Source organism: Notolabrus celidotus, chromosome 5 (genome assembly GCF_009762535.1).
Source record: "Notolabrus celidotus isolate fNotCel1 chromosome 5, fNotCel1.pri, whole genome shotgun sequence".
NCBI classification, from domain to species: domain Eukaryota; kingdom Metazoa; phylum Chordata; class Actinopteri; order Labriformes; family Labridae; genus Notolabrus; species Notolabrus celidotus.
Genome location: NC_048276.1, coordinates 8,635,540 through 8,663,143, shown reverse-complemented (window position 1 = coordinate 8,663,143; position 27,604 = coordinate 8,635,540). Strand labels below are relative to the sequence as shown.

Below are 27,604 nucleotides of genomic sequence, written 5' to 3'. Positions count from 1 at the left end.
ATGTTCGTATGACAGATTTGATCCTTACAGGCTTCTGTATTTTCAGCAGGGTTGATACGATGTCCCCCTGCTACACATGTCAAACTTTAGGACATTGACAGCACTGTCATGTATTCCCCCTTCTGTCTCTGTCTCTATATTTTTTGTATGTTCTGCTTTGGCATTGTAAGTCTGGAACTACATGATACTGCAATAGTTATAGAGAGTAGAAACTTTCAAATCATTACTTTTAAGACCCCAATTTTCCATTATATAGTGCTTGTGTATGCCTTTTCCCAGTAACCTTGTGTTTGTCTTGCATATTCCTTCAGCATAAAGAATCCATACCTTACTGCTGAGGTTTTTTAAACTTAAGAGCGCATGGAGAATCAATGTCCTGCTCTTCCTTTTGTTCCCAGCCTATATGCAAGTCCTGTGCGATCCAGGCTACATTTCAAGAGCTACTTCCAAGTGTATTTATGTGTACTGTCTGACACTTCAATTTTATGCTAACCTCACAAATCCACCAATGTCTCGTTTGCAGCCTCATCCAGGGTAGAAAACCTTTCCTCTTGTATTGAATGTGATCTACAGACTTTTTAAGGGCAGAGATGGACGTGACGATGAAGTCACCCTATAACCAGGTGGGCGGTCATGGGTCTTTAAGCCCCTTTAATTAGATTTAGCGAGAAGAATGGGGTCATTATATATGTTAGTGTCTGCGTTAGCATGTACACGTTCCTCCAGATCTCATCACCACAGGTGGTTAATCCATCACAGACCGCCAGAAAGATATGAGCCACAGCCAGACATGAGGCCAGATCCCAAAGATAGTGTTAGTCTCAACACTGTACTCTCTAGGAAATCCCAGCAATGATCTCAAATCCCCAGCTGTAAACACGGACTAGAGGAGGACGTACAGTGTGACCTGTCATAAACCACAGCCGTCTAGCTATTTTAATGCAAAGACTACAAACCCTGAAGCTGTGCTTTCAATACCCCCATGTTTAATATCCTGCAACAGTGTGAGTCAAAGTGGTGGTGTTTGGTTCTGTCTGTCTGTAGCCTGTAGGTAAGAGTGATGGTGAAGACATGTGTAGGTGTATAAGTGGGATGGAAGAAGGTTGTCTGCTATGGTGGTCTTGTGCTCTGTGGGGTTCAGGGTCAGGTTGAGTTTAGGTGCAGGATTTAAACATGGTGAGCAACTCTGTTTCCATACGTAGAATTTGGATATTCATGTTAAACTTTATGAGAATATAAGAACATAATATTGGCGTTTAATAATAATAATAATAATAATAATAATAGAATTTATATAGCGCTTTTCTTAATACTCAAAGTTGCTTTACATAAGATAAAACTAAAACATATAAATAAAACAAAACAGGGACAGAGGTGGGGTGGGGGTAGAGGTCGTGTGTTGTATGCTTTTTTGAACAGGAAGGTCTTGAGGTGGTTTTTGAATGATTGAAGTGAGTCAGAGTTGTGCATGTGTGGAGGGAGAGAGTTCCAGAGAGTGGGGGCAGCGATGGCGAAGGCTCTGTCCCCCCTAGGTGCTGTGCTTGCTTGCTGCTAGGGGACAGGAGATTGGCATCTGATGATCTGAGGCGGCGAGATGGGGAGTGAAGTTTGAGGAGGTTGGTCAGGTATTAGGGGGCGAGGTGATTGAGGGCTTTGTAGGTGATGAGCAGGATCTTGAAGTGGATTCGGTGCTGTATGTGGAGCCAGTGGAGGTGCTGAAAGATGGGTGTGATGTTTAAAAAAAGAAAAATAGAAGAGGAAAAATAGGTTTAATAAGATAAGATAAGATAAGATAGTCCTTTACTCGTCCCACAACGGGGAGATTCAGGTGTCACAGTAACAAAGTAGACAGTGCAAAAGAAATATATAAAGCAAACAAGAGCTTATAAAGTAACAATTATTAAAAAGTTATTAGCAATTAAAATTAAAATTAAAGAGGTAAAAAATAAGCATATCATACACATATATATATATATATATATTATTAGTTATAGAGTCTGACCACTGCAAGAAGAAAAGAGCTGCGGTATCTCTCCGTGAGACACCACGGGTGAAGAAGAATAAAATAATAAAATAAATTTACAATAAAACATTAACATCATGGTCATCATATTAAGAAAATGAATTTAAATTATCCTAAAAACTTGAGAGGTTTTTAAATGTAACGTAATTTTTTTCAAAAAATGTCATTATCCACTGTTAGGACTTTAAAGAGAATATATTTTACAACCTCAGTGCTTGAAATATTGCAACTTTTATCTCACATCATAAAAACCTCCCTTTTGTGATCTCCAAACACACTATCAGGACTTTAGAAACCATAAAAATGATGTTCACTGCCATTTTTATCCTCATTATTTCATCATCCTTTAATAATAATAATCTTATACACAGCATTGCATATTTCCACAAATCAATTCGACACAGTGGGTAAACCCCTTACCTCATCAGAAGACTTTACATAGCATTCCCACAAAAACAACTTTAAATGAATGTTAGAGTTTCTAAGAAGCCAAACACTTCAGATATTGTTGCGTTATGAAAAGAGACCGTGTGACAGGGACCGGGGGACGAGGACAGGGGATGATGTCATGAAGCCCCCCGGGTCTTGGCTTTCCTTCAAGGCTTCCAGATCTGAGGGGGAATGCTCCTTTAACGAGTACCATAAACGCCACCAAACAATGTAAGCGCTCAGTGTAAAGCTTCAGACCGGGGGGGAACGACCTCGTGCACAGAGGACATTTCCTTTTTGTGTTTTGAGAGGAAACCTTTGTTGTATTATGAGATTTCTGAGTGATTTAATAGATTTCCTCACAGCATACAATGTATGTTTGTGTGTGTGTTGGGTTGAATGAATGATGTTAAGTAGATGAGACAAATGAGGTCAAAGGTCAGGTCAAGACCTCTGTCTGCTGTGTGTCTCTGTTTAAGTAGTTTAAAGCTTTTCGTTGGATAAACAGGAGAACGAATGTAAATCTGAGATGTGTGTTGTGTGTTCTTGAAATACCAGTTTCTGACCTTTTTACAGTCTCTAAAGTGTGTAGCTTATCCCTCTGAACTCCGCTACAACCTCTGTCAGATACTTCTCCTCTCTCACTAAAGGTTACCTGTCAGTTCCCTCCCTCTGCATCCATAGTTACACCACACCACCTGTCCCTTTGCCAGTTCCTCAAACACACCACAGGGGACATTTCTCCTCCTGTCTTTTTCTACATGCAATATATGCCTGATCCATAAACGTGAATCGCTCTCGCAGATGCTCGGTTTTTATAGTACTCTGGAAATCATAACAAGTAATGCTATGGTGTGTGATATTTAGACAAGTGCAGATGTATAGACCTGTGAGGTGACTATATTATGGGACATTGCTATCATAACAGAAAGGCCCTTCGCTCGTATGTTATAAGCATGACAGATGTACGTTTCTTTAACGCAGATTTGAGGATCCTGCTGGGTTTGTTGATGTGATGCTTTTCTGAAACCCTTGTGTCTCACGGGCTGTTTGGCACAGTTGGACCGTCCATGTCTTACCACATATTTCTTTTCCCTCAGGTGTCGGCCGCAGACCAGGATCGTGGTTCCTTTGGCGCTATATCCTACACCCTGGGCTCAGGATCTGGAAGTGCAGTACCATCACACTTTACTGTAGACAAGGAGACGGGGCAGCTTTGCACCAGTGCAGCTCTGGACCGGGATGATGGATTGGACAAGTTTGATTTGACTGTCACTGCAACAGACGGCGTAAGGATCTTCTTGTTGTTACATTTCTGTTTCTTTCAACAAATCAGTTGTTTTGTTCCAGTTTGGCCTCTTTGTTAATATGCTATCTCTCTTTCTTGCTTAAAGTTGGACTAAAGAATCAATACCATACATCTTATACATGTTATATATAATGCTACAGTACAAGCTAGCTTAACTTCAATCTTTATCAATCAATCAATCTTTAATTAAAAATAGCGCTAAATCACAACAAACATTATCTCAAGACACTTTTACAAACATAGCAGGTCTTGACTGTACTCTAGGTTAAATTAAGACAGGGTAAGACTCAGTCTCATCTCATCTTAATCCACCATGAGCAGAGCACTTTGCAGCATTTAGGAAGTTACAGGGGCAAGGAAAAACTTCCTTTAACAGGCAGAAACCTCCAGCATGACCAGACTCATGTTGGACACACATCTGCTGAGACCGTGTTGGGGTTGGAAAGAGGGATAGAGGAGATGCAAATGAGAGAAAGAGATGATAGTGGTGAGACGGATAGTAGTAGTTGTACCTGCTGGAACATCTACAGCAGCAAGCCATCTATGGCAGCGACTCTGAGGAACATACGAGACAAGGGAGCTCAGGGACTCCAGAAAGGCCTATGGTTAGTCATTTTCCCAGTGTGTCAGTTCCTCCAGCAGTCTAAGCCTATAGAAGCATAACTAAGAGCTGATCCAAGCCTGAGCCAGCTCTAACTATAAGCTTTATCAAAAAGGAAAGTTTTAAGCCTACTCTTAAAAGTAGAGAGGGTGTCTGCCTCCCAGACCCTGAAGAGGTGTCTGATAACTGAGACTTTAGGTACAACAAGCAGAACAGATTGCCCTAGATACACTAAATTACAACAGCCCATTGTGAAACAGATTATGTTATATTTTTGCAGTTTTGTTAAGCCAGGTCATCTATATCTCATTCTGTATAATCTTATATCCTACCCAGGCTAACATTGCAGCTACCTTCATATTCAACTCACAGACAAAGAGTGGTGTCAAACTTCTCATCATATTCTTAGCAAGAAAGCAAATAACTGTATTTGCATCAGAAAAAGATGAGCTTGGTTGCAGCTATTATGCAATCAAAGTCCAAATTCTTAAAAGTGAGATCAGAAAGTCACAGAAAAACTAAGCGCCAGCTCTGTGTGCTGCTCCATGACCAAACACTTTCCCTGCTGAGGGTGTACCGCTCCCTCTGATCAAAGCTTCTCGCTGTAGGCAAATTAAAGATGTGTACAGCTGCTTTTGAATAAATCTCAAAGAAACACTCTGGACATGTTTTGAAGAAGACAGCATCCTGTCTCTTGCAATTCGTCTTCGAGAAATCAAGGGGGAACCGCAACAGCATGGCAAAGCAATCAGAGCAAACACGGAGAGAGGAGAGAGGCTGGAAGTAAGAAAACAGATCCATTCAAACAGACGGTTTCAAAGCTCTTCCTGCAGGGCACTGTTTAAGTTAAATACATAACGTAGTGCTTTAGTTGACAACATTCAGACACTCTTTGTTTTAGAGTCTTTAGAATAGACTCATGCGCATTTAAAGATCCATTAATCACATTAAATGCATTTGAATAGGCAATCAATCATCCTCTCTCATGTGTATACTTAGCTGCATACAGAAATACAACACATATGCATGTATTGTTGGTGTATTAGTGCAGCTGTGCTCGTGTTATTAGTTTTTATTCTCTATATTTACCTCAGTTCAGGTACAGTTTAACTTGAGATCTATAATTTACCAACCAAACCCACTGATGCATCGTCTCTCCCACCCCAGTGCATTCCCAGCTAAACTCAGCTGGTGTCTCTTCCCTCTGTCTCAAACATCCCTGTTTTTTAATGGCCTCGTAAAACCAAGCCCGCAGATACAGTTTAATGAGGGCAAGCTCTTCTCCTCGCTGACAAATGCATACAACGCTTGATTGACTCCATATTTTGGGGATCTTCAGCAGAGAGCTCGTCTCTCCGTGTGTCCCCCTTCCAGCTGCATCCTCTTTACAGTGACATAAATCTGTTGTCACAGTTTCATGACATGAAAGTCCTGGACTGTTGCTTTTCACTAAGAGATCGAAAACAAATTGAATGCTGTTGTCAGGGATACACAATGCAGGAAGGGAGGAAGGATACAGGGAAAGTAAAATGGTTTCTCTTATGATATGAAATCCCTTTGTCTGAACCCTTAACTGTAGATAAATATGGACAATGCATCTTCACATGTGAAGCCAAAATAACCCTAGCAATGGGGGGCAAACTTTTGGCACTGATGAAGTCTTTGGAGCCAGAGTCTGTGCAGCAAGGTTTTGCTGGGGGAGCTGTGATGTTGACATCCCACCCTTACCGCTAACAAAAACACACATTAAAATAGCGATAAAACAGCATATATCCCTCAGGCTGGCACAATCAACAGAGTAGCGCTTTGTGTCAGTTTGAAGCTGGCGCTGAAAGTTATGGAAGTTTAGTAACTGGTGAAAGTTTTAGTCCCATTGTTACTCTTGCTGTTCCTCCTCCACTCTGCTTATCCAGTGAGAATGCTGCATTTGTAAACAGAGCTGTCAATCAAATATGTAATTAAAACTAAACTTTCAAAACCAAAACAAACACATGGGCATAAATCAAAATGATAACCACATTTTTTTAAAGGTATTTTGCTTTTAAAGTTTGACCCTTGTTCCATCTGTTTACATGGAGGGGGCAGGCTTTATGGCCTATACCAGGGCTATTCAATTAAATATTTGGTCGGGACGGATTTTCAGACTAAGGACATGAGCTTGGCCGGACATATTTAGTAGATAGTGAGCGAAGTTAACCGTTTGAAAGAAAAACAAATAGATAAGATAACAAACACACTGGATGTTCATTAACATTGCCACATCCAAAAGGGCATAAACACAATAAAAGAGCAGCACTTGTCAGTGTTAGGAAAAGATGTTTTTCTTGCCTGACCCAAGTCACAATTACTCGGCAGTTGCTTTCGGGCCACTCAAGGGTTGCCTTGGGCCGCATGTGGCCCACGGGCCGCTAATTGAATAGGGCTTGCCTATACTGCTGCCATCTATAAGGAATGCTCCAAATGTTTTCTTTCACTTTTGGGGAAGCTGTCATGTCGCCCATACTTTCATACGGTCTAAATAGAAGGGTCAGTCAGAATCTAATCCAAACATGATTTTTATTCAAGGGTGGTCTAAGCTCAGTCGCCCGTGTGAGGGTCACTGTGGTGGACATCAATGACAACCGGCCCGCCTTCTATCCAGTCCTGTACACCGTCAGTCTCAGTACCCATAGTGCTCCAGGAACCTCTGTCGTGAAGGTGACAGCAGTTGACCCAGATGCTGGAGAAAATGGGAGGGTGACCTACCGCACGATACCTGGAGGAGGCTCTGCTTTCTTCACCCTCAACAAGGACACAGGTCAGTGTCTGTGCAGAACAACTTTTGAGTATTAAAATAAATGCTTTGGTTGTTTTGATTTAATTATCCTTCTCCTCTACAGGTGTGATCTCTCTCTCTCGCTCACTCCACGGCAAAGCCAACACGGTGATCTCTATGGTGATATCAGCCGAGGATGGTGGCGGGTTAACGGCCCCGGCTAATGCCAGAGTGAACGTGAGTGTGGTGGGAGGTTCTGTGGCATCTCCGGTGTTCGAACAGGCTCAGTATTTCTTCACCGTGTCTGAGGATGTTCTCAGGGGGACGGCAGTGGGAGTTGTTCGTGCTGCCACCAAGACAGGTGAGAATGCGTACTCTCAGAAATCTTTAAAAAGTTCTCTTCGGACACTTAGAGAGATCAAAAATGATCAAACAGGAGCCTGAAGTTGGCTACAGTGGCAAGATCAAACCTCTTTTAGGCAGAAATCTTGAGCAGAGCCAGACTTATCAAGGACTAGCCATCTGCCACAACTGGATGCCTTCTTTTCAAATGTTTGCCATTTGGAACCTTTTTTATTTTACCTACCTGGTATCATCTTTCTAACAACTACAAGTACAAAAAGTGCACTTAACTGGCGGCAGGGTGTATTACATCTTACCTTTCACTCCTTGTACTTGTACAAACAGCAACAAGAGCATTAAGAACTCACATCCATCACACATGTGGGCTTCACTGTTTTTTTTCCACCCAGGCCAGACGGTATTAATGACTGAGGTTAAGATTTGGTTTGGGCTGTAAGTCTGAGTGGGAGTCTGGATTAAATATCTTTGGCTGTGAAGTTGACAGAGAAACCATTATCTCTGTGTTAGCTGTACTGGCCTGTTAGTAACTCTATCTCTTTGTCTACATTGAGTATCCAGATCTTTATGAACACTTAAATGAGAAATACAAACACCACCTCGCTCTACGAAAGGCTGTAATGGCATATATGTTGTGATAGGTTATGAGAATATTGAGACACTTTATGTTCTTTCTACTAGTTTGATGTTCACCATTTTATGAAGTTTTGCAGCCCCTCATCCCTTCGTCACTCACTCTTGTTTGTTCTCTTTGTGACTTCCAAGCAGGCGGTGCTAAGGATATCTTCTACTCCATTTCCTCCGGGGACCCAGATGGCTACTTCACAGTAGACAGTGCCTCAGGTACCATCCGCACTGCCCTTCCGTTGGACCACGAAACCTGCTCCAGTCTCGATCTAGAGATCCAAGCACGCTCCGGTTCTCCTCCAGCGTATGGAACCAGCCGAGTACGAATAACCATCTCAGATGTGAATGACAACGCTCCAACCTTCCTCCCTTCCTCATCGGAGTCCCTCCTTCTACCTGAGATCACCAAGATGGGGACTGTTATCTACACCATCCAAGCCACCGACAAGGACTCCGGACATAACGGTCAGCTCAGCTTCGATCTGGTCTCAGCTGGGGCCGCAGGTAGCAGCGGTCAGAGGACGTTCGGTGTCGACCGAGGTAGCGGAGAGGTGCGTCTGATTGGGAGTCTGTCATATGAGAGTGTCCCACGTTATGACCTCCAGGTGGTGGGTAAGGATGGTGGAGCCCCTCAGCTCAGCTCCACCTTCACCCTCGTAGTCCACATTCAAGCGCAAGACGCTCAAGGCCCCAACTTTGACACCCTGACATACCGCGTGGAACTCCGGGAAAACACACTGCTCAACACGCGCTTCCTTCAGGTTCGAGCTCTGAACAGAGAGGCCTCTGGGAATGGTGGAGGCTCTTCCTCATCCTCTGCTTCCTCTATTTCTTACCGCCTCAGGCCAGACGGTGACGCTGCAGGTTTTGGCATCATGCCTGATAGCGGTTGGCTGTTTGTTCGAAGCTCTCTGGACAGAGAGGTTAAAGACATGTATCTGCTGACCGTTCTGGCCACTTCAGGCCCAGGAGGGATTGGGAGGACTGGAAGTGCCACAGTCAGGGTGACTGTGACGGACGAGAATGACAATTCGCCAAGACTGAGCCAGGAGAGGGTCTTCCTGGCTGTCAGGGAGAACTTGCTGGCAGGGACGGGCTTTGGAAGGGTTTCTGCGACAGACAGAGACGCTGGACTAAATTCCAGACTCACTTACCGGCTGCTGCACTCGGACAGGCACTTCCAGATTAACTCACAAACAGGTAAAAATAAACATCATAATTCCCTTTTCTATTTATTTTAATTAAGAACAGTAATAGTACACGTGTAGAGTGTTGTAATGAAGTTTCACTGAAGGGAATGTAGCTACTTTGTAAACACAATAACACCAGCATGATTTCCCTGGAGGAAGTAATGATTTGCTGTTTGTCAGTTCAAATTAACATGCTAATGACTCCCTAACTGTTGCAAGTAATGCAAACTAAGGCCTTTCCCTTTTCTCCTTTTTCATAAGGCGAGATCAGCACTCGCCTTGCTCTGGACAGAGAGCACCAGTCCAGCTACCAGCTCATTGTGGTCGTTCAGGACGGAGGGACGCCTCCTCGCAGTGCCACTGGTACGGCTCACATCACCGTGCTGGATGAAAACGACCACGCCCCCAGTTTCACTCATGCCAGGCCGGACAGGGAGCTGCTGCTTCAGGTGAGAAGGAAGGACGGTTTTGTTTATCACATGAGGGCTGCAAGAGAGTCTCCTATTTTTGGAGATGAGTTTGCTACCTAAACAAGAAAATCAGATCATGTTCATTTCCATATTGATTTCCAAATGGTTACCTTTAATTTCCCTTTTAAGGCTCTACATTATCAGGCTCCTCAATATATAATTTCTTACTCCTTATGAACATGCCTGCCCTTTCAGATCAGCTGATTTCAGTTTGCTGGTTGTTCCAAGAACCTGATTGGAGACTATGGGCTTTCAGGCTTTTGCAGTCCGGGCTCCTAAACTCTGGAATGACCTACCCGCTGAAATCCGGCGTGCGGCATCTGTCTCTAATTTTAAATATTTTCATAAAACAATCTTTTTAAAAAAAGACTTTTATAACTGTATAAATCTGTTGTTCTGCTCTTGATGTGTTCTGCATTCTAATATTTACATTTATTTTTCTTTTTGTATTTCTTGTTTTTTTGTTATTATTATTATTATTATTATTACAAACAAGGGTTTATTTGACAGCTATGACAGTTTTCTGAGCTGACTTGTCATCTTAGAGGACTTGAGATCCGCTGCTTTAATGTATGAGGGACAATCTGGTTTCTTTCACATCATAACATTACAATGCTAGAAAAAAAGGACAAGCTTATTAGAGGGTGTACACATAACCATTATGAGGTTCTGTGCCTAGAAAAGGCATGATCTTTAAGTATGAAAACAACCTTTTTCTATTGTAGGTTATGGAGGGTCTGCCATCTGGGACAGTCGTAGGGATCCTCACAGCCAAAGACCCTGATGAGGGAGAGAATGGGACTGTGTACTACTCTTTGTCAGGTGAGCTCTTCAATCACAGTTCTCTCATTCATATACTTAAAAAAGGATGTGAATGGATTTTAACAAAGTATATCATCAAAACCTTAACCTTTGTCTGTTTTATCCCCTAAAGGCTCCAGAGCTGAGCGTTTCTCCCTCAACCCGACCAGTGGTGAGCTGAGAACAGCTTCCCCTCTGAGAATGGCGGAACGGTCTGAGTACGCCTTCACTGTTACTGCTGCTGATCACGGCACACCAGGCCTCAGCTCCTCCTGCCAGCTTCGGATACAGGTAGACACAACGTGCTTATTTTGATATCATTACGCCAGATCTGTAACTGCGAATGCTTTCGCCTTTTGTGTCTTCAAAATATTTCAAAAAGCATCCGCCAGCTGGAAACGAAGTTTTATCTAATGACCTAACCTAAAAATGCCACATCCACTCATTACCTCAGTCCTTTTTACATTCCTTTCTGCAAGTAATTTGCTCAAACTGTGCACAAATGAACAGTATAACTGTCACAGGAATTGGGAAAGGAGGTAAATATGAGACTGAGAGAGGCAGAACCTGTGCCTGAACAAACAAAAGCATCTCTCCAGTCCACTGCGTGTTTCCTGCTCTAAAGGTTAGTGGGGTAACAGAAACCCAAGGTGAGAAACCCAGAGCTGCAGGAGGGAGTTGGTCTGGTCTGAGTTATTGTCCTGAACTTTCTGTAGGAGGGTCAATCCTGCGTATCGGCATGCAGTATCAGGAATGCTACAGTGGGAAAAAAAAAGCTGCAGGAAAGCAAAATGTGGGGGCTTGCAGAGCTTTGAGCTCTGTGTTTTTTATGTGATGTGATTTCAGAAAGGAAAAGGATGCTAATTACAGCAGGAGAGCTTGCCTTAGATTTCGCCTGCGTCTTGCTTTTGCAACTCTGAGATTAGACCGAGGGGAAACAGGCACCTTGGATCAAATGCTCCCAGATGAGATCTGATGATGAGAGCCAGCTGCATTGAATAACACAGAGAAAAGAGAGAGTGAGAGAGAAGAGAGAGAGAGAGAGAGGGTATAAACACTACTGTACAGTAGCAAGGAGAGATACACATACTCAGAGCAACGACACATTCAAACACTCTCATGAGGTAACATTTCCATGTAATGATTTTGAGATAACATTTCACATAGCTGTGGGTAAATTCAGACACAGGATACACCTGAAGCTTTAGCGTACACACACACACACACACACACACACACACACACACACACACACACACACACACACACACACACACACACACACACACACACACACACACACCAGCATGCTAGTAAAGAAAAAAATATGACAGGGGAAAAACAAGGGCAGTAAAGTAGAGCATGGTTGCCTGCACAGTTTGGTTAAGCTTCAAAGATGGTAATCAAAACTAGGGATGCAACCGATTTCAAATCTTACAGCTTGGATTGTTTCACAGTTTTCCATTGCACCACCTAAGGAAACACTTTGATATACTTAAATATGACTCCATGATACTGTAGCCTTGCCATGCCTCATTTAAACATGTGTCTAAAGCTCTTAAAAAAGCAGTTTTCCTGGTTTCAGTTCCTAAATTAATTTGTTTTATAAATCACTGCCACTTTTAAGAGTTCTATCTTTACCTAGACATAGAACTGTTTGTCATTGTAACAGGTTGACATGTAGTTTGCGGTGCTTTTCTGCAACTGGCTACCTTGTTGTTCTGTGCTTTTTGTCACTGTTATCCTGTCTAGGAGATCTTGGCAAAGAGTGCTAATCAAGGTGCATACATGGACTTTTTTGATCATGACATCAGAGCTAGTTAAAGTCTGCTTTTATTAACTGTCTCTCAAGCTCTTTGATCTGTCTCTGAACTACATAGAGGCCTGAGGCTGTTGCAGAGAGCGGGGAAAGCCCCCTGGCACTGGATTGCAGCATATGGATGCAGCCCTTATTTGCCCCGCTGGAGTATTTACAGTCGCCCTCCAATTACACCCTTCATTATTTGGTCGTAGGTCACAAACCCTGACTCTTATTTTAAAGCAAAGAGGGCACATGATGTCTTCATGCAGAATGAAAATGCCTGTGAGGGTTATTATAGTAACATTAACAAAGTAGAACCAGACTACAGCCCAAGGCTAAGTGAAGGGATGGGCTGAGGTTAGAGCATATAGCTTCATTGTCTGCAGAAGAAATCAGATCCAGTAACATGCACAGCACAGCATTCCTCTTGGCATGTTCTTCATGTTTTGACAGGGTGTTTCAAAGGGCTGGTTTGGGGTGTCCCAGGCTTCCCCTAAAATTTGAGTCAATCAAATGAAATCAAATTATTGAGATTTGTTGTAGAAGGCTGCAGGAAGCTTTTATGGTGTTTGATGAAGCGTTTGTTTTCTTTTGGAGATATATCTCCTATGCTTTCTGCCATCTCTGCTTAAGTCAGCACCACATGCAGGCCCCCAAGTTCAAAAACATCCGGACACACCCATGTGCTTAAAGGATATTACTCTACATGCCTTAAAGCTACAACAGTTTATTTCACTTTAATTGGGGACTAATGAGTTCAAAAAAGGAGTAAGTCAATGATTTCTTGATCCTTCTGACAATAAAGTCTGACATTAAATGAAGCCTCTCTGATCCATGTTTTCCTTCCTTCAGGTCCTCAGCTCCTCCAGGTCAAACCCCAAGCCCAACCTGCTCCAAATGACCCTGAACACAGTAGAAGGAGCCGCTCCAGGCTCCATAATTGGCTCCGTGCGCCCACCTGACCAGCATGAGTCTGCCCTGTTGGAAGGTCAGGTGACCTACCTGGTGGTTGAAGGAACAGACCGAGACGGGACGTTTATGGTCGATCGTTTAAAGGGGGACGTGATCCTGGTACGAGAGCTGGACTACGAGAAAGGGTCGAGGTACACGCTGCAGATCGAGGTGTCCGACTTCTCGCAGGCGTTTCCCAGCAGCCACCTGGTGCAGCTGGATATCAACGTGCAGGACAGCAATGACCACAGCCCCATGTTTACTGAAGACCCTGTGACCATAGTGATCCCGGAGAACATGGAGCCAGGGGCTTCCATTTATACCTTCCAGGCTTTGGATCAGGTAGGAGTCTGAATCTGTTTACTGCAAAGAAGCTTACAATTTTCAAGACAATAAAATAATTTTATTATATAACGGATACATTTTCTACTAAGTAGCATTACTTAGCTTGTTTGTAATGAGCTGTTTCAACAGAATACAGCTTTAGCTAATATTTCTATTAATTGTATTAATCAGATTTACATTTTTCAGATTGCTGTGTCTTAAAATAATACAAACAATAATGGAAAGGTTTATTCCTGCGATGAGCCTGAGATGTTGGTTTGACAAGTTTTAATTTACAGTGAAATAGAATTAAAACATTTTACATTTTAGAAAGTGGGATCTCAAGGTTTTTTTTGCATTCTGCTTAAAAATGACTTCAAATTTAAAAAAAAAAAAAAGCAATCTTTAAGATTTTTTTTAAGATGAAATTGAAGCAAGAAATCAAGAATTTACTTTTTGAAAAATAACACCTAGAGCAAGGCACGATTTTAAGCTTCATATAACCTTGTAAATTCATTCTTATCCAGTCAAGTGTTATCTTAGAGGAAAAAAGTAAACATCATTCACTCAAGAGGACTTTAAGATGTGATGAAAAGCTCTGAAAAAAGTGGAAGTTTGAAGTCAAGAAGTTAACGCTCACACTTCAGGTTCTTCCTGTCTGGATCATCTTCTCCCCTCACAGTCTTCTGTCTGTTTCCTTTTCTAACAGGACGGCAGTGGACCCAACAGTGAGCTACTCTACTCCATCGAGCACCACTGGCCTAACACGCCTGACCTCCTCATGCTCGACCCCGCCAGTGGTGTCCTCACCCTCGGGCAGACGTTGGATCGTGAGGTGACACCCTCCCTGTACCTCGTGGTGCGGGCCACAGACCAGGCGGTGGATCCCTCTGAGAGACGCTGGGGTTCAGTCACTGCCCGAGTTTTTGTGACCGATGAAAACGACAACGCTCCAGTGTTTAGCTCTCCGTCAGCGGTCAGCGTCATGGAGGATCAGCCTGTAGGGTGAGTGAGATATCTAAAAGGAGTTTTTGTTGCCATACATGTTCTGTTCTTGATTATTTTAGGGTGGAAGTGGTTGCCTTGTTTGTTATAATCTTGACATTTCTTCGTCTACAGGTTTGTGATTTTGTACGTAATGGCTCGAGATGAAGATGAAGGAGAAAATGGAAGAGTCTCTTACAGAATCCAGGCAGGCAACAGCGCCGGTCGCTTCAGTCTGAACCCAAACACTGGTAAGCAGATTTCTAAAGGTGATAACACAGCATTTTAAATGTCTCGATGTAAAGTAATGTTACAGGGTTTGTGCAGACGGGGGAATTTCCCATACCCTATTAACACCCCATCAAGAAAAGATTGTGGCCTTTTTCTGCAGGGTTGCATGATTGAAATATAACCAGCATCCCACCGGTTAAAGCCCCCTGGATGATCAGAACTTTCCAGATCGTAATTACCCACTGAGGTGCTGCTAAAACACTCATAACCCTCTTTATTAGACGATCTTTCAATGCCTTGAAGAGCAATATTTCATTCGAATAAGGCTTTGGTTTTCCCTCATTTGACAAGTTTGTTCATGGGAACTGATTCAGGATTTGGACTTGGCCTTTGATATCTTATATATACAGTGTGTGCGCGCGATCTCTTTGTCGGCACGGCTTGGTGATGCTGGCGCGCTCGGATCTGGCTGAGATGGGATTAAGAACCAGGAGACAGACACTTAATGCAGCTTCCAGATGGAAGAAAGTCTTTATGTCATTACTGTCAAGTGTTAGCTGTAGTAGCAGGGCTCCATTTCACTTCTGGTTTGTTTCTCAGTCTGTGTGGTGTTAACGCTCACGGTTAATAATAGCTGTAATAGTAGATTAGTATTGCATTGAGAAGACATTTAACAACTGCCTGGCTAATGTGGGGGGTATCATTAGCCTGATTACTGCTTATAAATGAGATGTCTGCTCTGCCAACATGAACTTCTGCTGCTAGTTTTATTAACCACTTGAAAGCTAATGTTTGAGTGTGGATCACCATTTCTCCACACGTAGAATCAGAACTACTTGATTTATTCTGGGGGAAATTCAGTCATTACAGTTGCTCTTATACACAATAAAGCAGAATATCAGTGTTAATAGCAAGTATGAATAAAATAAGAAACAAATACTGAATTATAATAATATTTTAAATTGTAGAGAAGCGCAGAGTAATTAGAATAAGCGTCAAAAGTAGTGTCAAAATAAGATAAACATGGTGTTCATGCTGCTTTTCGGTCAGGGCCCCACAACTATGGAACGCCCTACCTGAGGAAGTGAGGTTGTCTAAAGCAGTGCCTGCTTTTAAATCACTCTTAAAAACTTGCTTTTATAGAAAGGCATTTGAAGAATAAATTAGCTGATTTTAATGTTTGTGTTGTTTTTATTTTGTTTTTAATTAGTTTTATTCTGTATCCAGTGTTACTGTTTTAGTGGCTCAATTGTTTTATTCACTGTAATTTCAACACAACCTCACTGTATTTTTCACCCACTTTTTAACAGCTTTAACAGTTTTTCCTTGCTTTTAATGCTATTTTAATCTCCCTGTCTATTTGTACCCTTGGTGTGAAGCACTTTGTAACTGTGTTTTGAAAGGTGCTCTATAAATAAATGTATTATTATTATTATTATTATTATTATTATTATTATTATTATTATTATTATTATTATTATTATTATTATTGTTATTGTTATTGTTATTATTATTTTTATATAAAATGATCAAGTAAGATAAGATAAGGTAACACTTTATTGATCCCTGTGGGGGAATTTGGTTGTTGCAGCAACATAGACATAGTAGCAAGAGTAGCACAAGATTAATAGAGCACAAATAGAGAGAAAACATTTAAATAAAGTCAAAATAAAAATAAAAATAGATAAATAAAATAAAAATGAAATTTAAAGGTGCATAACTAAATTCTGCAGTAGTGCAAACAAGTTAACAAAACACAAAAACAACTATTTAACACTAATAGGGCAAATAAGAAAGTTTGAATAAGTGTAAAAAGTAAAGAAGGGGTTTGGAGCTGCTGCAACAGGCTGCCAACCTCTCCAGTGCCAGAAGTTGAAGTAAGTAAGTAATTAAGTAAAGTAAGTAAGTTAATTTTATTTATATAGCACCTTTCTAGAACAGGCGCCCCAAAGTACTTCACAATAACAGAATAAAAAGCAAAAAACTGGAGTTATATATAAGTAGATAAAATGCATAAAAACAGACAGGTCAAACAAAGACTTGTCTAAACAAATGGGTCTTTTTAAAGTGTCCATAGCTCTCAGTTCCAGTGAAATACTCTTCCAAAGTCTTAGAGCAACAACCTCAAAAGCACCTTTATTTTGGAGTCTGGTGTGAGGACCTCAGAGTCCTGCTGAAGTCATACAGCTTCATCATCTCTCTGATGTATGCTAGAGCATGACCATGCATTGCTCCATACACAGTCACAAGAGTTTAAAACTGGATTCTGAACTTAACGGGGAGCCAATGCAAAGACTTGAAGATGGGTGTAACATGAGACCTTCTGGATGATTTTGTACGAGCATAGCTGCAGCATTTTGAACCACTTTGTTGCTGAGACAATTGAATAGAGAATTACAATAATCTAAAGGAGATGAAACAAAAGCATGATCATCTCAAGCTCAACTCTGGAAACAATGGGCCTGAGTTTTGGTGAGATGGTGAAATGAAGAGCATCCACAGAAAATCTTTGGTGTACAAAAAAAGTGTACAGAAGGCATTTTGTAGTTTAGCACATACCTTATAACCCACCCTGAGGCAGCGGTTTTGTACATCAATAACTATGCTTCTTTCATAGATCACAAAGAGGCACCAGTATTAATCTCAGTCTGTTTCATAACCAGTTGAAACTCCTCTTTAAAGGAAGCTTTAAAGTAAAGTTTCATGCAATTTGGTCGAAGCACGAGAGCCTATTTATTATGCAATTGATCTTCTTTCCCTTCCCTAAACTGGTTACAGAGAAAGAGGATCAAATAATAAATATTTTGCATCTGTCTGTGTTTAGCTGAAAATTTGGAGATAGCAGAACCTCACAGAAACATCAGAGCTTCAGCCTCAAGCTTCACACACCATGTATGAGTTTGGCCTGCTGCTCTGCATTTATAAATTGCACATGTCTCAAGGGCAGAGCATGCCAGCTTACACACAGAAACACACTCTGTCTTTGGCTCTGCCTTCTTTAAACGCGGGTGATGACAGGGTGTCTTTGGTTTCGGTATAAAAGGGAGGAGAATACCTAAAGTAGAGGTATGATTCACTCTTATCTCTGAACAGATGAACATAAAGTCATACACATGAATCTTGTTTAACCAACTCGAGGTAGCTTTGTTCTGTGAGGGGTTGTAGTGTGAAAGCTGTTGTGTTTTTTACGTGCGCATATTAAGAAGTGCACTTTTCACATTTAAATATAGGTCCAAAGTGCCAAAAGGGAATAGCAGGCGTGAAGTAACTGTGGTCTCTCATTTACTATGGAAAGTCTTTTAAAGCAGAGCTGTAAGGGATTAGCTTTTACTGGTCCTTTAGGCATGCAAACACTGCCTCTCTCAGGTACACAAAATTACATGCTCACAAGTTTAAAACCAAACATGCTCACGTCACAGAATCACACAAACATCCACATTTAAAGAATGCATCAGTCCATGTAAGAACTGAGGTTTTGAGTTGAGAGCTCATTGGTCCTCTTCTTTCTCTCCTAGGCTCTCTCTCCATCCTGAAGGCCTTGGACCGGGAAGAGCACGAGGTCTACAATCTGACCATCGTAGCAGAGGATCATGGGATACCTCAGCTCTCCACATCCCAGGTGTTGTGCGTGCAGGTGATCGATGTTAACGATGAAGCTCCGGTGTTCCAGCGAGCGGAGTTTGAGACCCAGGTGATGGAAAACCAAGGACCGGGGACTACCGTGTTGAAAGTGACCGCCACCGACAAAGACCAAGGTTGGTTTCAGTGGGGAGCATAAAATGGGTATTTTCTCAGGTACACTAAAACTTTAGGATCATGTAAGGTCATTTAAACACCAAACTCTGAAAGACGTCTGTATAAGGTAGCAAACAAGCTGAAGGAAACAGCACATATTTTCAAGATTTCCTGCATTACTCTACAAAAAGTGAAGGTATTTGCTGCAGATCCCTTATGAGACTAAGAGTAAGACTTAAGTACCATGTTGAGAGGAAAGGATTTAGCTGATATGAAAGCATACAATGGAAGAAATGTTACAAATGTCACTGCGGAAAAACTGAATTAAAGGTTACATCTGATTCACGGTACATATTAGTCCAGTAGGAAAGTCAGAGAGCTAAACAATAGAAGCACATAAGTGGTGTTGGGTAACCAAATCGCTGTAAAGTGAACCACATGCTAATGAAATTGTGTGGTTACAATCATCCAGGGCCTTGTAATTCTGTGCCTTTCATTAGGACTTGCCAGCGGCTCCATGTAACTCCTTGTTTGTTCATGTCACTGCGTTATTACTTTGAACGTCGCCTATTTTCTTTATCACTTGTTTTGTTGTGTGTCAGGATGGTTAATTTTTATGTGTTTGTGTTGCATTTCAACGCAGGATCAAACGGGCAAGTGACATACGGAGGTGTGACAGAGGAAGGCTTCATCATCAACCCTGTGACAGGAGTCATCACCACCACGAGGGAGCTGGACGCAGAGCTGCAGAACCACTACACGCTCACTGGTACTCCAACCCTAAGTGCTTCACTTTAACATTCAGCACATGTTTGTACATTTCCTCAGACTAAAAATTTTCATTTCCTTTTCAGTCTATGCGAGGGATGGAGGGTTGCCTCCCAACTTTGCTAAAGCTGTGGTTCGTGTGGAGGTGCAGGATGTGAACGACAACACTCCGGTTTTTGCAAAGTCGTGGTATGGACTGGATGTGCCGGAGAACCAGGCATCTGTAGAGCTGTGCTTTCTGAAGGCAACAGACCCGGACTCAGGTCCTGGTGGAGAGCTGGAGTACAGGATCACTGGTGAGAGAGAGTGCTGTACACCCAACTCATGTATTAGATTTAAAGATTGATTTAGTGCACCAGAATTGCTGTACTCGCTATTTAATTGCAACCTTAACTTGTTGGCTTTTATGGTATATGCATGTGAAGACTGCAGCTACATCAAGCTTGTATTCACCATTCACCATTAGTGATGACATATGGAGTTGCTCTAAAGGTATGCAGGTATAGATTTGGTCTTACCTTGTAAGGAGAGAATATGAGCTACATTTGGGCTCATGTTAAGCTTTTGACAGGACTCTATTCCTCCCACGTGAAAAATCAGAAATGCATACAGCTCCTCTCAGCATGCTTTTGACATTTTTTAAAATTTCAAATACAATACACCCCTGCCTGGAGAACATTCAGACTTTGACTTGAGTGCAAAATTGGCTCAGATGTTCCCTTTTCATGCCCTTCTGTTCTTCCACTTTTTTCTCCATCCAGCTGGGGACCCTGATGGAGATTTCCACCTCCACAGCAGCACAGGAGCCCTCTCCACCTCACGCAGCCTCGACAGAGAGGCAAAGGCTGAATATTCCTTGGAAGTGGTGGCAACAGACAAAGGCAGCCCTGCTCTCAGTTCGACTGTGACAGTGGAAGTCAAAGTGCTGGATGTTAATGACAACAGCCCGGTTTTTAATAAAGGTAGCTACTCTGTGGAGTTATCAGAGGACGCTGCGGAGGGGACCCAAGTTCTGGAGGTAAGTAGAAATGAGAAGAGGAGAAGATTAAGACGATATGATGTGTGTAAAATTGAAGTGACATATTGAATATCTTATAATTACAGGTGGCTGCTGTAGATGCAGATGAAGATCTGAATGGGAAAGTTATTTACTTCCTGAGCAAAGACGCACATGGAGCATTCACTGTGGATGAGAACACGGGTGTCATCACTACAGCTGCAGCTCTGGACCGGGAAAAACTGGCGTCATACAGCTTCAAGGTGTTTGCAGTCGACCTTTCACCTGCTGCACCCAGGAATTCCTCTGCTCAGGTAAATAGAGGTTTAGATTTTAAGCGACAGAAGGTTTGATAAAGGTTTGCATTCATGATTCATGTTTTATTTATATTTATGACACAGACAAATAGATTCAGATTAACTTGATGTGTCCACTTCCTTCTAGGTGACAGTCACTATCCTAGACGTCAACGACAACACTCCCATCTTCATCCAGGATCCGCTAGTCATTGAAGTGTCCAGCAAGCGTTCCCAAAGGGTCCTAGCCACCATGAAGGCTGAAGACAAGGACTTTGGAGCCAACGGTTCTGTGTTTTACCGTTTTGCCATGCCAGTGAAGGGCTTCAGCATCAACTCACTGACCGGGGAGATCCAGGCCACAGAGCCACTGGGAGATCTGACTCAGGCTCAGAGGACTCTGATAGTGGAAGCCATGGACCAGGGCAGTCCAGCTCAGTCCGCGCAGGGAGTGGTGGTGATATACGTGAAGGAGGTGGAGTACAACGGGATCCGCTTCTCTCGGAACGCCAGAGATGTCAGCATACAGGAGAACGCTGCAAAAGGTCAGACAGCGACACATATATTTGATGAATTATGACATTCATCTTGTTCAGTTAGTCCCTCTTTACTGAATATTCTTCTCTCCTCTGCTTTAAAAATTCAGGCACAGCCGTGGCTCAAACTCAGGCTCAACACCCGGATGGTACTCGTAAAGGCATCAGTTACAGCCTCTTCAGTGGGAACAGACAACAGGCCTTCACCATCAGCTCCTCAACAGGTCACACACACACTAAATAAGCAGTATTTTAAGTATCATGTTTTAATTATTTTAATCAAATCTGTTCTCCATGATCTAATTTTGATTGAATCTGTGACCTTCAGGTGAAATCAGGGTGCAGAGCTCCATGGGTCTAGACTTTGAGGACACCCCCAGACTCCGTCTCGTTATCAAAGCTGAAACCGTGTCCTCTACGTCTTACATGGCTGTAAACCTGATCCTGCAAGATGTCAATGACAACCTTCCTCGCTTCCAACTGCAGAATTACGTGGCCTACATGAAAGAAGCACAAGGATATGAAATGCCAATCATACAGGTACACTCAGAAAAACAAATACATGCAGGTTCTCGCTCTTCTGCAAGGTTCCTAAGGGTGAAAATAAGCTCCTGTCTTCCTCTCCTTCTCTTCCCTCTGCTAGGTGCTGGCTGAGGATGTGGATCAGGGCCAGAATGGTCAGGTGACCTACTCCATCCAGTCATCAGGCATGAGCGGCTTGTTCAAAATCGACCCGGTGACTGGAAGCATCACCACTGCGGCCATCATGGACCGAGAGATTTTCACCCAGACCAAGTGAGAACAGATCTGTGGTTTAATAAACCCCAAGTAATACTTTTTATTTGTGCACATGTTGAAGATAGATGTGTATGGTTGACTTGTACTAAATGCTTGAGCAGCTGCACAGTGTTGTATACATTGAGTCCATTATGTACTCACACAGGTAAACACAGAAGAAAAAACAGAAGTGGCAAAGCTTTCCTCACTCAACCAGATTGTGTTTAGATAGCTGGTGAAGAAGTTGAAATCGTCTGCTGAAGATATAAAAACAGTGCAAACCAAAATCTGCATGCCAGATGTATCAAAGCTGCAATTTTAAGTCTTATTCAAGAGACATTTTCATTACTTTTTGTGGTTCTTTAATAACAATAAAGGTGAACTATTAGATCCTTTTATGTGGTATTTACATTTATTATTTAGTTAAACTTTAAGAACATCATGCCTGTACTTGTATGAGACAGGAAGACTGTTATGGATCGAGTGTGATAAATTAGATAAGTGTTTTTGTTTGTTTGGAAAGAGATCCAAATCTGGTCCACAGGTTGCCTCACTCATTAGCAGCTAATGGGAGCACCTGATGTTCCTCCTCAGCTGGTGTCAATCAGCTGAGGTTGGGTTTTGCTCACAGGTAGGTCGACACCTTCGGTTGGCTTTCTGTGCACTCATTTGGGTGAGAGTTTGAGTTTGATGCTTGAGTTTTCATCTTATTTGACAATCATTTTCTTTACCCCAATCAATGACTCACATTTCCTTTTTGTTTTGGGCCAAATTGATGTGTTTGTCTAATATGATAGAATCACTGTGTGTCTGTGGGGAGTCATACTTCCTACAACAGCTTTCAGAAAACAGCAGGCTATTTTTTTTTTCCTTTGAATTCCTTGTTAGGTGATGTTTTTGCTAGTGTCCCACACCACAAGTTTCGTCTTCAAGGAAACGTAACAACACTCTCTTGACATCCTATTTTCCTCTGCTCAATCCCAGGCTGGTAGTTACAGCAACTGACCGAGGAAGTCCTCGACTTGCTGGGTCTGCCACATTGACGGTGATCATCGTTGACCAGAATGACAACAGCCCCACTATTCCCCTTCCCAAGGAAGTCCGCATCCCAGAGAGTAAGTCCTTTCATTTGCAGGAATTGTGTCCCTACTGGTGAACAAAATATTCTTCAAACATACAGAATAAATTCCGTCACATGACATACAAAAGGGTCCAAGTATTAATTTTAATTTGATCTCTCTCTCCATCCATCAGATATGCTGATCGGCACAGAGATCACTCTTGTGACAGGTAATGACGTTGACTCCAGCCCGGCCCTCTCCTACTCCCTGCAGCTGGACCCGACAGCGTTAGGCAAGTTTGGAATTCACCGCTACAGTGGAGGTGTTTCACTCACAGCCCCTCTGGACTTTGAGGAAAAGACCTGGTACACCCTGACTGTCAGAGCCACCGACAGCCAGCACCAGACTGAAGCCAACATTACAATACTGGTGGAGGATATTAACGACAATGCACCTGCATTCACCCATGATCTCTATCAGGTAGTGTGCACAAGTTCATACCATTTTCTGTACTAGTTCAAAAATCATACGTGCACCTTGAAAGCTTAACATATAATTTATATCCCTTGTAATTGATTCTGTTGTGTACATGTTTTTACTGCTGTGTAACAAAATATCCAGTGTGTCCGTTGTAGATAATTTACAACCTGAACATGTACAGAAAATGTGCTTTTATGGTTCAAATGTTCTCACTTTCATTGTGAAAGAGAAAATAGTACTTGTTGACATGCTCTTGTAAAAACGTACATTTGCATGCCAATGTGCACAAAGTGAGGGTGATAAAATTTAACTGCATAGTATTGACTGGAGAGTAGTTGCAGAGATTACCTCATGAAGTATTTACTTCTCTGTCTCAGGAAGTGACCTCAGCGTGAGCACAAGTTTAGGAAAAGAGGAACTGTAATGTAATAAAATGCAATGTGTCCCTCAGTGGGTTACATGTCCGTTAATTAACTTGCTGTGTTTGGAGTTTTTAGTGGAATATTTAAGCTAACTGATGTGTTGTTAATATCTCGACACTCCAGGTAACTCTGCCTGAGCACACGCCACCAGGAAGTGCTGTTGTCACTGTAACAGCAACTGACAGAGACTCTGGAGACAATGGAAAGATCACCTATAGAGTGATGTCATCAACCCAGGGAGGTTTCTACATCGACCCCAACAACGGTAAGCAACTTTGACGACCCTCTGTATGCGCTGATTTAAAATCTTAGAGTTTCTTTCCAAGCTGAATGTTTCCCTCTTTGTCATTTCTGTTTCCAGGAACCCTGTTCATCAATCACAGAGCTGAGTTCGACCCTGAGCGTCCGTCAGTAAGTGTCGTCATTGAAGCTCGTGATGGTGGTTCGCCTTCACTCTTCTCCCTCACCACCGTCCAGGTCCAAATCTCTGATGTCAACGATAATGCTCCTGTGTTCCACCAATCAGAGTACAGGTAAGTCCATTTTCACACACTAGATTCCAGATGTGTTATGGTGCGACCTTCATAACTGACCTAACCTATGTAATGTCCTTCAATCTGCAGGGCCACAGTCTCAGAGGACACCATCCTAGGGTCCACAGTCCTGACTTTTGAGGCCTTCGATAGCGACCTTTCCCGTGAAAACTGTGGCTTTGACTTTGCCATCGCCAGTGGCAATGAGGGGAACGCTTTCCAGATCGAAAGCAGCGTTCGCTTCTTGGAGGGGCGGGGCTTCCAGACAGTGGGAACTCTGCTGTTGGCTGAGGGGCTTGACTTTGAAACCAAGCCCCTTTACAACCTCACTGTAGTGGTTTCAGACCGCGGTGTCCCCCAGAGGAGTTCCAGTGTTGCTGCAGTGATAACCATCGGTGACGTGAATGATAACCCTCCAGTGTTCAGCCGGGCAGAATATGCTGTGTCGCTCAGTGAGGGAGCTGCTGCTGGGACTGAGATAATACGACTTTCTGCAACAGGTGAGCTAAATTTTCCAATTTTTCCCAACTGTTTCACAGGTACTTTGTCCAACAAGAAACTTATCTCACATGTTTGTCTCTTTCCCAGACCCAGACTCAACTCCCAACGCTGAGGTCCAGTACACTATCAGCTCTGGGGATGAGGTTAACTTGTTCACCATGGACCAGTGGACTGGAGCGTTACGTCTCCAGCGAACACTCGACCGAGAGCACCAGTCCAACCATATCGTCATCATCCAGGCCACAGATGGACAGGGTCACTTCGCACTGGCTCCAGTTTTTGTGGAAGTGAAAGACGTAAATGATAATCATCCATTCTTCCCTGTGGAAGTCCTGACAGCTAGTATCAGAGAAAACCAACCAGCCAACTCAGCCGTGACTGTTCTACATGCCATCGATCATGACACGGGCGTTTTTGGCCAACTTAAATACTACATGATGGAGCGGTCTGGGACGGGAAAAGACAGCTTTGCAGTGGATCAAAACTCTGGAGAAATCAGGAGCAAAATCCCCTTTGACTTTGAAAAGATCAACTCCTTTAACTTTGTAGCAGTGGCGGTTGATTCAGGAAACCACTCTGCCACCGTAACTGTCCAAGTGTTTGTTACAGGTGTGGATGAGTACGACCCCCTCTTTATATCCTCTGATTTCTCCTTTGAAGTCCCAGAGGGAGCAAAGAAAGGCCAGAGCATTGGCCAGGTCCAAGCCAATGATGAAGATGAAGGGGTGGATGGTATTGTTCTTTATTCTATTCCAACTAGCTCGCCGTACTTTGATGTCAACAAAACCACTGGAGTGATTTTCCTCAAGCTGGACAGTTCAGGCAGCAGTAGCAGCAGTGGCTCTGGGAGGACCAAGCGAGAAACCAGGCTGATGACCGTGGATGTGAAAGCTCATAGTCCTCTGGATACATCTCGCACCACTTCATCCCAGGTCTCCATCGATGTTACAAACACCAACTTTGGCCTGGCTCCTGATGTCAATGTCCTGCTGATCAGCATCATCGCTGTGTCTCTTGGTTTCATCGTGTTGCTGGTGGTCATGGCTGTAGTGGTGTTCCTCGTCAAGTCACGCAGACGAAAGAAGGCCCAGGATGCAGGAAACAGAACTGTTGCCTCAGGAACTGCTCTTCAGAAACTGGACGAGTGCAACTCCGGACAAGGAGGGGACAGGATCTACCATCAGGCACTGCCAGGGTATGCTGGAGATCAAGGAGCTGGTGGTGGTCCTTACACCAGAGGGGGCTCTCTGGATCCTTCTCACTCCAGTGGAAGAGGGTCAGCTGAGGCAGCAGAGGACGATGAGATTAGGATGATTAACGAGTACCCCCGAGTTGCCTCCATTACCTCATCCATGCAGGAGCACATCTCAGCCAGAGGACCAGACTCTGGAATCCAGCAGGACGCTGACCAGCTCTCTGATATCTCCTGTGAACCTGCAGCTTTGGAGGGCAGTACCTGGTTCAAAGGAAAGAAACTGGGAGGCAGTCTGAGTGGGACCTTGCTCTCTGGCCAGCTCCCAGTTTATAGGGATGAGGGAGGTGGATACCTAGGAGTAGGACGTGGCCTAAACATCTCCCTTCCAAAGGATTATGCCTTTCCTGAAGACGGTAAACCTGCAGTGGATGGTTCTCTCACAGCGATTGTTGCCAGTGATGAGGAGCTACGTGGAAGCTACAACTGGGATTACCTTCTAAACTGGTGCCCCCAGTTCCAGCCTCTGGCCAACGTCTTCACAGAGATTGCCAGGCTGAAAGACGAAACAGCCCAGCAGAGCCAGAACCCTCGCCAGCCCTTCCAGACCAAGCACAAACTGGATCCGAAACCAAGAATCGACCCTCCACCACTCATCACATCTGTAGCCCACCCTGGAGCCATGTCAGTGCCACCAAAGGTCCCAGTGATTGGACGGACATTCCCCCACTTGGCCTCGCTGCGTAGGTCTCCTATCAGTCACGAGGGGTCCATTTCATCGGCAGCAATGTCCCCGAGCTTCTCCCCTTCTCTGTCTCCTCTGGCAGCTCGATCTCCGGCTGTGTCACCATTTGGAGTCAACCAAGGGCCGTCAGCCTCCATGATCAGCACCAGAGAGCCCTCACTGGACCAAAGTCCTGATCATGAGATGAGAATATGAAGGAAAACTATTTAAGGAAAAGTATAAATCTGACAACCTGAAGAAGGCACCGCTTTGGTTGTCCACTTTGTCATGGAACAAAATACATGCAGTGGAGGAAACAGTTGTACTGACGTTCTCATGCAAACATTTGTTTCAAGTGTCTGATGTCATGAATCTGAAAAACAAACTGACTTGAACAAACTGAACCTCCTGCTGGTGGAGTTTTTGGCATTCTTTGAAGTATTTCCACGTGCCGGCAGTGTTACAGAATCGCACCAACGTGAAACGTGCCTGGGTCGACAGGACCATGTCAGAAGTGACGCAGGTCTCCATGAACTGATCAGGGTTAAGAGGTAAACTGACCTCTTCATGGGAATGTGCACTTACCATGCCCTGCAGTCAGAGATCCCTCAGTGTGTAGATAAATAGATATGTGTAGTTTTCATGTTACCTCGCTGGCTGGCCAGAGAGCTAAGGACCTTGTTCTACTCTTCGTGTCTGTGGACATTTTTACACTTCAGTATTAAA

The 27,604-nt window shown here is 43.2% G+C and overlaps 1 protein-coding gene across 1 annotated transcript in view; it reads left to right on the top strand.

Moving 5' to 3' along the window:
* The window catches only part of LOC117813174 (protocadherin-16-like), an 86,984-nt gene extending 59,890 nt beyond the window's left edge, over window positions 1-27,094 (top strand). Inside the window, exons 4-28 of the mRNA XM_034684296.1 lie at window positions 3,553-3,741; window positions 6,928-7,159; window positions 7,242-7,478; window positions 8,246-9,304; window positions 9,556-9,743; window positions 10,490-10,586; window positions 10,699-10,856; window positions 13,219-13,659; window positions 14,351-14,646; window positions 14,761-14,876; window positions 18,372-18,611; window positions 19,235-19,360; window positions 19,446-19,655; window positions 20,121-20,377; window positions 20,464-20,670; window positions 20,801-21,197; window positions 21,299-21,412; window positions 21,517-21,728; window positions 21,832-21,983; window positions 22,950-23,080; window positions 23,220-23,506; window positions 24,052-24,193; window positions 24,290-24,461; window positions 24,552-24,961; window positions 25,050-27,094. Of these exons, the coding sequence (XP_034540187.1) occupies window positions 3,553-3,741; window positions 6,928-7,159; window positions 7,242-7,478; window positions 8,246-9,304; window positions 9,556-9,743; window positions 10,490-10,586; window positions 10,699-10,856; window positions 13,219-13,659; window positions 14,351-14,646; window positions 14,761-14,876; window positions 18,372-18,611; window positions 19,235-19,360; window positions 19,446-19,655; window positions 20,121-20,377; window positions 20,464-20,670; window positions 20,801-21,197; window positions 21,299-21,412; window positions 21,517-21,728; window positions 21,832-21,983; window positions 22,950-23,080; window positions 23,220-23,506; window positions 24,052-24,193; window positions 24,290-24,461; window positions 24,552-24,961; window positions 25,050-27,094 (8,115 nt within the window). The remainder of the gene's footprint in view (window positions 1-3,552; window positions 3,742-6,927; window positions 7,160-7,241; window positions 7,479-8,245; window positions 9,305-9,555; window positions 9,744-10,489; window positions 10,587-10,698; window positions 10,857-13,218; window positions 13,660-14,350; window positions 14,647-14,760; window positions 14,877-18,371; window positions 18,612-19,234; window positions 19,361-19,445; window positions 19,656-20,120; window positions 20,378-20,463; window positions 20,671-20,800; window positions 21,198-21,298; window positions 21,413-21,516; window positions 21,729-21,831; window positions 21,984-22,949; window positions 23,081-23,219; window positions 23,507-24,051; window positions 24,194-24,289; window positions 24,462-24,551; window positions 24,962-25,049) is intronic.
* Window positions 27,095-27,604: the final 510 nt, after the last annotated feature.